We start from the raw sequence: 14,184 nt of genomic DNA on the forward strand, positions 1-14,184 counted from the left end.
TTTTTCTAAACGTTGAGTTTTAAGCCAACTTTTTCACTCTCCTCTTTCACTTTCATCAAGAGACTGTTTAGTTCTTCTTTCTGCCATAAAGGTGGTGTCATCTGCATATCTGAGGTTATACGCAATGCAATGCGGGAGACCTCGGTTCAATTCCTAGGTCAGGAAGATCCTTTGGAGAAGGGATAGGTTACCTACTCCAGTATTCTTGGGAAGTATTCTTGGGCTTCCCTGGTGGCTCAGCTGGTAAAGAATCTGCAATGCGGGTTCTGGGTTCAGTTCCTAGGTTGGGACGGTCCCCTGGAAAAGGGAACGACTACCCACTCCAGTATTTTGGCCTGGAGAAGTCCATGGACTGTATAGTCCATGGGGTCGCAAAGAGTCAGACACAACTGAGCGACTTTCCCTTTCACTTTGACCCAGGCTCTAGAGCGCAGGCCCAATACCTGGGGTGCACAGTGGGGTGCACTTAGTTGCTCCGCAGCATGTGGGATCTTCCTGGATCAGGGATAGAATCCTTGTCTCCTGCATTGGCAGGTGGATTCTTTACCACTGACTGAGCCACCAGGGAAGCCTGTAATGACGTTTTCACTTACTTTGGCCATGGCAAGTTACCTGCCCATGTTCCCTGGAGAATCTCTCTCTCTCTCTCTCTCTCTCACACACACACACACACACACACGGCAAAGTTAACAGGCAAGCACTACTCTTTTTTCCCCCAAGAAGGGAGCTGAGTGGGAAAGTCATGCTGGCAAGTGGACTGTATTCTTCCCAGATGAGATTCTGCAGTGTCAGAGCTGGCAAGGAATAGCACAACTCTTCAAAACAGTGACTGGAAGGAAGAACCTTGAAGACATTCTGTAAGTGGAAGAAACCAGACACAAAAGGACAAATACTGTATGATTCCACTTACAGAACTCTGGAACAGTTGAATTCATAGAGACAGAGCAGGGGTCGCCAGAGCTGCAGGCAGGGGAGAATGGGGAGCAAGGGCCAGAGTGGCTTTTGCAAGATGAGAAAGTTCTGGAAATGGATGGCGTTGATGGTTAACACAACAGTCTGAGTGTGCCTGATACCACAGAATTGTACACTTGAGAATGGTTTACACCAAAAAAAAAAAAAGGCTTACACTGTAAATTTCATGTTAAATTTTAATGTTAAAGTTACGTTATTCTATGATGACTTCCTCTTTAATCAGGGGCCAGATTAGAGAAGAGGACTGATAGCTGCTGGGAGCATGGACTTGACAGGTTGGTTTGCTTAACAGGATGGTAGGAGACAGCAGGGAGGTGAACCCCTTCCTCCCTGGCACATATTCCTGATCTAGTTTGCTTATTTCTCATATATACTCTCATGGGATTTTTTTTTTTTTTTTAACTTTTTGGCCATACTGCAAGTCATGTGGGATTTAGTTCCCTCACCAGGGATTGAACCTGTGCCCTCTGCATTGGAAATGCAGTCTTAACCACTGGACCACCAGGGAAGTCCCTCACGGGACCTTTTAAGTCCCATGAGTGTCTCTCTCCTTCCTCTTCATCCTAAACACACAGAATTCATTTCATAAATTGTATGAAACCTCAAAAATTCTAGTAGCTTCCCACTGCCTACAGAATCACCCAAACTATTTTAATATTCTGGAGCCTCCAGAGACATGTGCCAAGGTACCTTTTCCACAGCATAATTTCCTAATGCTCTTCTCCAGACCTGAGCTTAGCTGCTTCTGAAACAAGTTATTTATTCTTCCAATGTCACGCTTTTGCTCATAATTTCCCCCTTAAATTAGAATGTCCTTTCCTGACACCCAGATTTCAAAGATAAACCTAGGAATTGTAACGGTACAATGAACTTCCATCTGCCTATCACCCAGCTTCAACCAACATCAACATCCTACTATTCTTACTTCATCTAGTGCTTCACCTAGTTTACCTTCAACATAGTAGCTGCCAAACTTCGTTGACTTCCTCACTCTTTTTTAGGATCCTCCAGAAAAGCTTCCTGGAAAAAGCTGCCCTGAATGAAATGGAGCTATCTTCAATGCTATTGTCACTTTTACCTCAAACCATCAAGCACTCCAAGTACATAAATCACTCTCCATTGAATTAAAACTCTACCCACCATGTCACCTATTTCAGTTTAAGAAGGAAGCATTTGCGAAATCTGGTTTAGACTCAACTTTCCATCGGTGGTATAGGTTGATGACTTCAACGTCACCTTTGGCATCACCATCCTGTTTTCAGGGTTGAATTTGTTGTCGTTCTTGAGGGGAGAGGATTATCTTTAATAATTTGTTTTGGTTGTGCTCAGTTTTTGTTGCTGCGCATGGGCTTTCTCTGGTTGTGGGGAGTGGGGGCTACCCTCTAGTGGAGGTACACGGGTTTCTCATTTTGGTGGCTTCTCTTGTTGTAGAGCATAGGCTCTAGGACACACAGGCTTCAGTAGTTGTGGCAGGTGGTCTCAGCAGTTGTGGCTGCCGGACTTTAATGTGCTCGGTTGCTCAATCATCTCTGACTCTTTACAACCCCATGGACTGTAGCCCGCCAGGCTCCTCTGTCTGTGGAGTTTTCCAGGCAAGAATACTGGAGCAGGTTGCCATTTCCTACTCCAGGGGATCTCCCTGATCCAGGGATTGAACCCATGTCTCTTGCACCTCCTGCATTGCCAGGCAGATTCTTTACCACCAGGGAAACCCTGAGGATTATCTTTTAATTTTGAAATAATTTCAACTTTGTAGAAAAGTTACAATAGAAAGAAATCCCATACACCTTTCACTCAGATTTATCAATGTGTTAACATTCGATCACACCTGCTCTATTATTATTACACATGTGTAGATATATATTTTCCCCCTGAATTTACTTGAGAATAAATTGAGGACATCATGTCTACTTACCCACAAGTATTTTAAGAACAAGTACTTTCATTATTATAACCACAATACAATGAACAAAGTCAGGAAATTAACATTGACATAATACTATTATCTTTTCTTTTTTTTCCTGCACTATGAGGCATGCAGGATCTTAGTTTCCTGACCAGGGATTGAACTTGCAACCACTGCAGGGGAAGCACAGAGTCTTTTAACCACTGGACCTCCAGCTAAGTCTCAACATAATACTATTATCTAACATACAGACTTTATTCAAGTTTTGCCAATTGTCCCCACGTCCTGTATAAGACAAACACACAGATCTTTTTTTTCTGAACCAGGTTCCAATCCAGGATCACGTACACTATACTATAGTGTAAACATCCTGAAGAAGATAAAAGGAAAACATTTCTTGAATACATCATCTGTAGAGCCTGATGTTTTTTTTTTAAAAATGGAGCCTGGTTGTAAATTAGATGACGAATTCTTCTATGATGGGTGCTTCTGGGAGACCATAGCTCTCATCTGCTTTCTGCAGGTCCACAGGAAACTGAATGAATACACAGGGATTCATTCAGTGGCACAGAGTAAAAAGGGAAGTGAATGGCCAGGCCTGATAAGACACCTGTGTGAAGCTCAGTGGCTCTTTTGCTTTTCCTGGCATTGAGGTAGGAGAGATCCAAATCTAATCATGTCACTGCTATCAGCACAGGAAGCTGGACAAGTGGGAGAAAGCCCGCAGTGCGGGGTAGGCAGTCTCCAGAACAGCTCCATTCTTCTAACCAAGGCATGTTCTCGGTTTCTCTGCCATTAGAATTTTCAATTTGCCATCAAATTTTCTTTAAAATGATGTAGGACAATGATAAGACAAAAATACGGGCACTCAGCCTAAGAAATGAGGTCAAACTTGAAAGGAAGCAAGCAGGCAAGTGAGTACTTGAATTTAAAAACAGAATACAGTCCTGGGTGTTCTAACTTGAAGGAATCTGATACGACTACCTACCAGAAGTTGCTGCTATCAGCCAGCAATCTCTACCTCTGGAGGCAACCTATCAGTGAGCATCAGAAACCTGGCCTCCCTGATGCTCTCCTTTCTTGGTTTACCATCAAGAACCCAACAGGAATACCAAGCATCAAATGACACTTGCAAGGCTGTTAAACATGTCTAGAGAAAGAAGATTCAAATACTCTAAGAAGTGTTCTCTACGGAGTGGTACAAATTCAAAGTGGAAAAGAACTTAAGAGATCATTTTATCCAGTGACCTTTCATAATTTCATTTTTGGCAGAGCAAAACTTTGCTGTGTATAATCTTCCAAAGAACTCCAATATATATAGCACATAAAGGAAAAATGCTGTGGTGGAGAGAACCCCAGAGCTCCATGTGGGCCCATTAGTTCCACTAAAGACTGTGCAAATGTGAGTTGCTTAACTCCATTAAGAGGCACTGCTCACCTCCTGGTATCGACTTTCATAGTTATTAATAGGACAGTTTTCCAGCAGATGGCAGTAGAATCTTGAAGGGAAGTCTTAAAAATTTGCACAAAGCCTCCATATGCTCAGTCCTATTCCCTCACACACTGAAGTCAACGGCTCCTAAGCTGTTCTGTCATTATGCACAGAAACCTGCTGGTTGTCAAGCACAGGTAGAGAGGAAGTGCAAGAGCCCATGAGACCCATGTGCCCTGGCACACAGGGAGGCTCCGCCCTAAGGCACTGCTATGAAGCACAACTTGAAAACTACTCATCTGGTGACTGGTCCCAATTCTTGTGCTTCGCAGGTAGGGATACTGAGGTTCAGAGAGGGTGAATGACCTACTCAAGTCACGGACATAACAGTGAATTAAGTCCAAGTCTCCCGACTCCTTTCCATTCAGTCCATTGTGTCCACATCAAAATACTTTCCCATCTGCTGGATAAAACAGGGTCAGTTATCGAAATATAATTCCAAAAACAGAAAAAAAGCAGTTTTCCCAAGATGAAGGTCAAGAAGACAAAAAAAAAAAGGGAAAAACATACTACTCTATATCCAGACTCAGATACCACCATGCCCCTAATGATTTACACAGCTCCAGGTACACAAAAGTGATCATACTGAACCAACTAGATACAGCAACAGGCGTATCTAAACCAAGCTTTATTATTTATATTTTGGCACCATAGTCAGTAATTCACAGAATGAGTCGCTTCAAGCTGTTCAAGATTACCAGGGAACCCCCTCACAAACACACCCCCACACACAACATTTAGAACAGAGGAACAGATTCATGGCCACCGCCTCTGCAGAATGAAGGAGTCTTTTCATAGAGCAAATCTCCACTCGGATCTGAACAGCCAGACTCTGGATTTTTGTAGTGGCTTTAGTCAGGCAAATCTGTCATCATCCATTGCTTAGAACATGTAAAGAATTATAAGGCCCTGATTCATTGCTTACAGATGCTCGGCTCAAGTACAATGCTGCAAGCCCCATCTGAGCCCATCCTAATTCAAAATGAGAAACAAAGTTCAGTTTGTGCATCCCGAGTCATCCAGGAAACAAATTCTAAAGTAAGAGGATAAATAGTTCTTCGTGGCTCAGTATAACATGTGTTAACAGTCTAAATCCCAGACACTAAGCTATCTCTGATGCAATTTGGGACTTAGTCCATGTCTACATCAAGCATTTCTTCTGAATTTAGAAATACTTCACAAGCTGACTAAGGCAAAACAACCATAACCCTGCATGTGAAGATTTGGGCCTCAACTATTAAGTGCTGCTTTAAAAGGGACCTCCAGTCTTTGTTCATTCCAGAAATTCTGAAAAGGGGCAGCATGCAGGAAGGGGTTGGGTGTAGGGGAGTAAAAGCAGTGGGTCACTTCAGCTCAGAGTGAAACAGTCAAAGGTATTAACCTAACTTCGGAAAGATACTTAAGAGACAAAGGAAATAAAGGGTAAGATCAAGTACTAACCTTTTATTCTCATAATTTTTTTTTCTTATTTTCCATAAAACTGAGAAAGGCCAATTTTGTTTACTCTGTCGCGCAGACCTCTTTAAGGAGTCACCATATCTATTAAGGGACCTCTTAGATTTGTGGCCCATGGAAATCTCCTTAGTCACAAGGTACAAATACACAAAACACATATTGACATAACTTCTCCCAGGTACAGCCGTCTTGAGTTGCTTTATTATTGCCCCTCTGCAACAAAATGGGTGATGGTGGGTGCTGGAGTGACATCAGGAACGCCAGAAGGAGGAAGTCAGGAAGCCCTTGGGGACAGGAATCTCCCTGCGCTGCAGACATTTCTGGTCAGGCAAAGACAAAGAAAACCAAATGATTCTCTGATAACACTGCTTCCAACACTTGACAGTTAAAGAAGGATGTAGTACATAATACATAGTGGAATATTAGCCATAAAAAAGAACAAAATCATGCCATTTATAGCAACATGAATGGATCTAGAGATTATCAGACTGATGGAAATAAGTCAGACAAAGATAAATATCATATATTACTTATATGTGGAATCTAAAAAACTGGTGCAAATAAACTGATTACAAAACGGAAATTAGAGTCACAGATGTAGAAAACAAACTGGTTACCAAGGGAGAAAGGGGAGAGGGATAAACTGGGAGATTGGGACTGACATACACACACTACTATATGTGAAATAGATAATAAGAACCTTCTGTATAGCACATGGAACTCTACTCAATACTGTGTAATGACCTATATGGGAAAAGAATCTAAAAAAGAGTGGATATGTGTATATGTATAACTGATTCACTCTGCTATGCAACAGAAACCAACACAACGTTGTAAATTAACTACACTCCAATAAAGATTAGTTTAAAAGGAAAAGGCTGTGTATAAGACCTCTCCTTCTGCATCAACTGTAGTGGAGGACAAAGGTCAGGTTATCCTTATGTCTATCCCACCCTCATCTCCACAACCTGGCCTCACCGTTCGCTACTGCTATTTCTCCAACTGAGCTACTGGAAACCTGAAGTCAGCAGGCTGTCTTGGTAAATGTACCACAGAGTTCTCAATGATTTGTCAGAATTCACCTCGTAAACTTTTTTGGCACATGGAAAAAGGAAAGGAGTCTAACTCAAAGTACAGTCTGTTCTCATGAAGAAAAGTGACCAGTTCCCTAGACCTGAGACTGAGAAAAGAACCTTGGCCAAAATGCAAAAAAAAGTATCAGTGAGCTAAGACTCATTAAATATATTTTACATACATTTTATTCATGTTTTAGGAGAGCTTCTGCACAGGCAGTATAGACAATGACACACAGGAAAATAATGAAATGGCAGCCCTTTAGGTGAAGAAGGAATGATGGACAAAAAGTAAGGGGGGGGCTTCCCTGGTGGCCTAGAGGTTAGGACTCCATGCTGTCATTGCCAAGGGTCTGGGTTCAATCCCTGGTCGGAGAATGAAGATCCTACAAGCCACGCGGCATGGCCAAAAAAAAGTAGGGTTCAGAAATATCAAGGGGAAGAGGCTGCAGTCAGTCTGGAGGGGAGGTCCAAGACTGGTCAGACTCAGAAACTGGAGGCTGACAACAGTTTGGGATATGCTGGTCTAAGGGCACCTTACCTCTAAGAACTGCTTGAGGCGTATGAAGGAACCCATCTGCCCTGAGCTTGTGATGGCTTCAATCCTAGAAGGAGAGAAAGAAGATAGCACCTATGGTTCACACATATCTTTTGGAGAGGGGTTAGGGACCTGCTGATCTGGAGGAAAGGGCAGAACAAATGATTCCCAGAGATGTCTTCTAGACTCAGGATGCTGTCATTTTACTAAATGGTCTCAGCACTTTATTTCAGACAAGGGGGTAAAGGAGAACAGAGCACTGTTCCTTCCCAAGGTCTCTGTCACCAGGTGAGATGGGAGTCATCAATGCCTTTCGCCCTTCAGTGAGTTGAGAGGGATCAGAACGGGCCTTGAAGTTGAATCCCCCAAAAGAGTCAAGCAAACTGGCTGATCAATGAGTTTCACCAACTGATTTACTTAGGGGGTTTGACTTCTTGGCTTCCTTCATGACTGCATGTTGTCACCTTCCCAGATTATCTGGGGGAGTCTGGAAAACCAGAGTTTTAAATGGGATCTGAATCCAAGATCTTCCTAATTTTTTATTTAGTCAATAATATTTAAGAGACACTTCAGTTCAGTCGTTCAGTCCTGTCTCTTTGCGACCTCATGAACCGCAGCACGCCAGGCCTCCCTGTCCATCACCAACTCCCGGAGTTCACCCAAACTCATGTCCATTGAGTCAGTGATGCCATCCAACCATCTCATCCTCTGTTGCCGCCTTCTCCTCCTGCCCTCAATCTTTCCGAGCATCAGGGTCTTTTCAAATGAGTCAGCTCTTTGCATCAGGTGGCCAAAGGACTGGAGTTTCAGCTTCAACATCAGTCCTTCCAATGAACACCCAGGACTGATCTCCTTTAGGATGGACTGGTTGGATCTCCTTGCAGTCCAAGGGGCTCTCAAGAGTCTTCTCCAACACCACAGTTCAAAAGCATAAATTCTTCTGCGCTCAGCTTTCTTTATAGTTCAACTCACATCCATACATGACTACTGGAAAAACCACAGCCTTGACTAGACGGACCTTAGTTGGCAAAGTAATGTCTCTGCTTTTTAATGTGTTGTCTAGGTTGGTCATAACTTTCCTTCCAAGGAGTAAGTGTCTTTTAATTTCATGGCTGCAATCACCACCTGCAGTGATTTTGGAGCCCCCAAAAATAAAGTCAGCCACTGTTTCCCCATCTATTTGCCATGAAGTGATGGGACCAGATGCCATGATCTTAGTTTTCTGAATGTTGAGCTTTAAGCCAACTTTTTCACTCTCCTCTTTCACTTTCATTAAGAGGCTCTTTAGTTCTTCTTCACTTTCTGACTTAGTAGAGTTCAAAAGTGTTTATTCAAATAAGAGGAGAAGGATGGGAGCTGAAGATGTCTTACTCAACACAGGTGCTTCTAAGTTAGAAACAGTATCTGAACTTCCCTGGTGGTACAGTGGATAAGAGTCTGCCTGCCAACGCAGAGGACAGGGGTTTGATCCCTGATCCGGGAAGATTCCACATGCTGCGGAACAACTAAGCCCATGCGCTTAGAGCCTGTGCTCCACAAGAGACGTCATCATCGTGAGAAACCCGCACACGTCAATAAAGGAAAGACCCTGCTCAGAACAACTAGAGAAAGCCTGCGCACAGCAACAAAGACTCAGTCCAGCCAAAACAAATAAATAAAATAAAATTTTTAAAAAAGAAACAGCATGTGACAGCAGCCATGGGCATCTGATTTCATGAAATTTTACCTACCAAATTCTCTGGTGTCTACTCAACAACTCTAATACCTGGGGAAGTAGTCCTCTTTGATGAGAAGTATCATCTTCCAGAACTGGACCTGGTACTGCTTCATGAGGGCATTCCCACACACCTAGAGGGGAAGGTGCGCACCATCAGAGCAGGGAATGAAAATGCACACTCAACCATAAAGGATAATCAGCCCTTTGCCTCTCGTTCCTAGCAAGAATTTTAGCCACAATGCCATTCAGTCAGCTAAGCAAGGGAATTAAAATCCAATCTTCTTCTGAAGCATTCTCACGTATGGCAATATCTCCATTTAACCAGACTGCCAGGTAGCCAGGTGTTTCAGAGGTCGTGACTCAAACTTAATTTACTATTGATTTTAAAGGAATAGCATTACTTCCCAACCGTGGTAATCAAGGTAGAAGGAATACTACGTGTTTTCAATGACTCAGGATTAATGTTCATTTACTGTGACTGCAGGAGCTGTCAGGTGAGTGCAAACTGTCGGCATTATGGGCCAAGTGGTCTCAGATTTGTTACAGCATGTGCCCCAAGCATTTATTCTTTAAGAACTGTCTCCTTGTCACAGAAACCCTTACTCTTACCCTCTAGTGGGGGCCCCTTATAGGCAGACAGGACTGTACACAGCCTTCTAGATGAGACAGGGACCTGACCCAAGCTGGTTAATCTTATTTTCTCTCCTGTTTGTTAGCAGTCCCACTGATGGGACACTAGTCCCATGACACTGGGTGACTGCACTAAGGCTGAGGGATACAGCCCAGGAGCATCTTCTCCACTGTGCGCCGAGAAGCAGAGGAAGTTGGCCTACAGGGCAGGTAGGAGGCAACCTGCAGGAAGAGCAAACATGCAAAGATCATGCGGTCCCAGAGGGAGGCTGCCTTGGTCCCTGGTGACATTCCAGCTCCTGGTCCAGGCCCTGATGAGGTTCAACTGTGCATTCTGCCCTCCATTCTCCGAGTGAGTCACTTCCATATCCCCAAAGCAAATTCCTTTTCACTTGTACTGGGATGTACAGTTTTCTGTTCATTATAATGAGAAGACATCCACACAGAGAAGGAAAGTACACTGGGAAGAAAAATCAAAAGCTAGCTTTCTCTTGGGGCTTGGGAACAAATTTGTAACACTGGCCCCTAATGGTGTTCACCATTGTCTCTATTTGTCTATTCGTCATGTCACACAGCAGTCCACTGGCGTTCTCTCGTGTGATCATTGTACTACGTACCTCCAAGAAGTCAAAGAGGAGGGTAGCCGTCACATCTGACAGGGGCTCCATGTTTAAGATCTGTGCCAACCAGCGCCAGCCATGATTTAAGCCATGAGGGTGAGTCTGGGAGCAGAGAGGTTTGGTCAGGATTTAATCTCATTTTATTAAGAGGTCTAAATTGCCAACGTTATCACCCAGCCATTACCAAAGGGACATGAACCCCCTGATCACCTAACCTAAGCACAGGGCACAGGGCAGAAACAACAGAGGCCAAACAAATTCTGTTTTTAAATATTGCAACACATTGGGACCCACACATTCTTCACTGGATTCCTTCAACACATAGCTGTCAGCCTTAGTTTCAGGAATTCTAGTTACTCTTATAAACAGTTATCTTTATTGACATTTTATTAATTATTCCTGGTACCTTTAGCACAACACCTGGGACATAGCAGGTGCACAGTAGAAAGTTCCTAGATTCAATCAGCTTATCTTCCTTTCTCTTTAGGTCTCTAACTTTTCCATCTCTCTATCTCCATTCCTTGCAAAATGAACTGGGCAGGCAGGTCAAAGCCCTGGCCCTCTGCTGTGGTTCTGACATTGACAAGTGTGTATCATTACAACTTGCTAAGCCTCTGTCTGTCCCTCTGTGAAGTAAGGTATGTAACCTTGGTATGTAATTGGTCTCTAAGGCACCAATTAGTTTCTGAACAAATGACTCTGATGATTCAAATGTTTCCTAATAATCAACACCACTTCTCTAAAGAAACCAACGAAGCACCAATATTCTTTAACTTATCACATGATGGGACTGCTCCTCTGAAAGGTCGGTATTTCCTACAGGTAAGATATACTAACATGGACTCTGGTCTGACCGCTCATTATCCATAGTAACCCCTCTCTGCTACCTCTTGTCGATTTCCATATGGCCACCGGAGCTGGATGATGGCGGCATAGAGACGGATCATCCCAGACATGCGCTTTAGAAAGTTGTCCTGCTGCTCTACTTTGGAATCCTTCACTTGATAGCCAAGCATCCTATGTGGTAAGAAAAAATTCAGTGTGATAGAGTCAAAGTGAGGGTGACCAATCCATTACTATTTATGAATAAAATTAACAACATACTATTATATTTAGCATTATTACTAATACATTTTACACATAACTATATTGGTAGATGTAATTTTGCTTACAAAGCACCCACATCTATTATCAAATCTGCAACATATAAACATTGAGAGGTAAATTCCCAGAAGGTAATGAATATTATTACCCCCATTTACAAACAGTGAAAAAAAATCTTTAAAGAGATGAAAAAACTCCCCATTTTTGAAAATCTATTAATAGTCAAAACAAGGGTAAAATTCTAAGATCCATGAATTCTAAATCCAGAATTCTTTCTGCAGTACTATATTGATTATTGATACCTAAATCCACAAATTCTAAAAGCCACCTGGTTTGCATGAAAGACACTGTATTCTCTGACAGAATGTTCAAGGTACATAAGAGACGCTCTGAGGAGGGGAAATGAATCTCAATTCTCTCTCTCTTCCATTCATCACCTGGGGACAGTAAGGAGAACAACACTTCACCTCTGATAGTCTTCCAAAGCCATCCCCTCTTTGAATGCTGGATAGAAAGGAACAGAGTAAGGGCACTTCTTGTGCAGGTGAGCCAGGATGAGGTCCCCTACTCTAGGGTGGAGCTCCCAGATACCGGATGCCACGACCGCGATGGGGAACACTGCTTCATGATGGGAGGCCACTTCCTCCTCCCCTTGTTTCTGGGAGCACAGAGAGGGGGAGATTTTAAGTTAATATTCAAGAAAGGCTTAAAGGTTATGCACCAGCCTCTTCTTCCCATACCTTTGCCAACAAGGTTTCTCACCACAAATTTCTCTGCCAGTTTGTACTGGACAAAGTCCAGGCCCTGTGGATTAAGTGTGACAGACACGGAGCGCCCGCCAGAATGAACAGGTTTTCCAGAAAGTAAGCTATGGATCTTGTCAAAGATCTCCTTCAGCTTCGAGCCTGGGTATGACAGAGATAGAGTCAGTGATAAGATACAACTGCAGTCAATCTATTTTTTTCATCACCGCAATAACAAAGCCTCTGTATAAACCCAGCCCTACAGAAGTTCAGAGCCTAAAGCCAAAATACAGATGCAGAAAAATACATGACAATCAAATACATGTTGTGAAGGATGTGAAAGTACATAGGGCGTGGTATTATTTTGAAGGAATTTATCACTGGTAGAATGAACTAATTCTGAAACTGACACATCAGAAATGAATAGTATAGAAACAGGTGTTGAATTGTTCCAGATGTGACAGGTGTGGCTGATGTCCCTAAAGGAGTCACTTGTAACTCCAGGGAAAACCTTCTAAAGACTCTCCAATTGACAGTGGCTTCCCCTCCTTCCCTTGGACCTACCTTCCTCCACAGAAGCTATTATTACATTCGTATTGTACATCCTGTGTGCCCCGCCTTCCACACTGGCTAGTTAGATCAGGACTACTTAAGCTGAGCTAATCAGCCAGTTGACTGAGTCAATTCCCTGAAGTGGCCAGTCCTGTGACACACACATATGTCAGCAGTGGTGCTGTCCCTGTCATGTAGACCAAAGAAGAGCTGTCTACAAAAGGAGAATGAAGGTGGACAGAGGGAAGCCTAAGAGAAGAGAGAAAAGGGTCATAACATTTCTGGCTCCTGAGATCCAGCCCCACTCCTGCCGTAGGAAACTGATTTATCTTTAGGACAAACCCCTCACTCTACCTATTTCTCCTTTCTTTCCTTTTTTTTGGCTTAAGCAGATCTGAATTAGTTTCTATTATTTAAAATCAATGTTTGAATGAATACAGCCTCTCCAATTTACCTGCCAAGTTCCTAATACCCTGCGCCAAGTTCATAATCATTTTAAGAAATGTTTAAAAATCTCAGAAATATCCTCCCCAGACCACTGATTCAGTTTCATTGAAAAAAAGAGGGAAGAAGGTAGCACATTTCTCAGGAATTAAGAGAAACAGGAAGAAACCAACAGTTAAATAATGAGATGTCACAGAAATTTCAAGGCCAATAATCCCCTGAAAACAGAAGCAGAGACTCTAACCTGAGATATTAAAATACGTATGTTTCCACACAAATTTACTCAGCTCACATTCCTGCCAACTCATAACCCTACTACTTCTTTACCGATGGTTTCAGAGGGCTCCACTGGCCAAATCCCCATCCAGACCCTCTCCCTGTGCCCCTCTAATTAGGAAAATCAGATCCTAGCCCGGTGGCTGACATGGCCTCCCACATCCCGTATGCCACAAGGCACCATATCCGTCTTTAAATTCTGCTCCACGTTTAACTACTCATAGACATGCACTTCTAAAGAGGCAGGAATTAGGTCACCTCTTTCTCAGTCATTCCACACTTACTGAGCACTAACTCTGGAGAATGTCTGTCTGACTGGGCTGTAAGCTTTCACAGAGTTTACGATAATAATGGAAACAAAGGGACACAGTTATAAAATAGGTAGGAAAATCAAGAATAGCAAAACTAGAGCCTAACCAGAGGAAGCGGTCATGGGGATGACTCCCGGGTTCAGCTAAGGTGACTGAGTGGATAAGGTGCTACTACTGGTTACCTGAGCAAACAAGCGAAAAGGCAGGCAAGAGGAGGACGATGAGAGGTCAGCTTGGAACATGCTAAACCTGAGGAAGCCGAGAGACAGCCAGGCAGAGCTGCCCTTCCGGTAGCTGCAGCAAGATAACCTGAAGCTCAGAGGAAAGGAATGACCCAGAGACTGAGCTGGG

At 43.2% G+C, this 14,184-nt stretch overlaps 1 protein-coding gene across 3 annotated transcripts in view; it reads right to left on the reverse strand.

Annotated features, from left to right (window-relative positions):
* Positions 1 to 4,983: 4,983 nt before the first annotated feature.
* GLE1 (GLE1 RNA export mediator) overlaps positions 4,984 to 14,184 on the reverse strand; it is a 29,404-nt gene continuing 20,203 nt past the window's right edge. For all 3 annotated transcript variants that reach the window (XM_081586942.1, XM_081586941.1, XM_081586943.1), the window contains exons 10-16: positions 12,270 to 12,412; positions 11,975 to 12,165; positions 11,291 to 11,420; positions 10,401 to 10,505; positions 9,202 to 9,284; positions 7,440 to 7,503; positions 4,984 to 6,145 (exon numbers count right to left, since the gene is read on the reverse strand). In XM_081586942.1, coding sequence (XP_081443068.1) covers positions 6,077 to 6,145; positions 7,440 to 7,503; positions 9,202 to 9,284; positions 10,401 to 10,505; positions 11,291 to 11,420; positions 11,975 to 12,165; positions 12,270 to 12,412 — 785 coding nt within the window. In that variant the 3' untranslated portion in view covers positions 4,984 to 6,076. The remainder of the gene's footprint in view (positions 6,146 to 7,439; positions 7,504 to 9,201; positions 9,285 to 10,400; positions 10,506 to 11,290; positions 11,421 to 11,974; positions 12,166 to 12,269; positions 12,413 to 14,184) is intronic.

This window comes from Giraffa tippelskirchi, chromosome 4, assembly GCF_054371585.1.
Source record: "Giraffa tippelskirchi isolate mGirTip1 chromosome 4, T2T-mGirTip1v1.2.pri, whole genome shotgun sequence".
NCBI classification, from domain to species: Eukaryota; Metazoa; Chordata; class Mammalia; order Artiodactyla; family Giraffidae; genus Giraffa; species Giraffa tippelskirchi.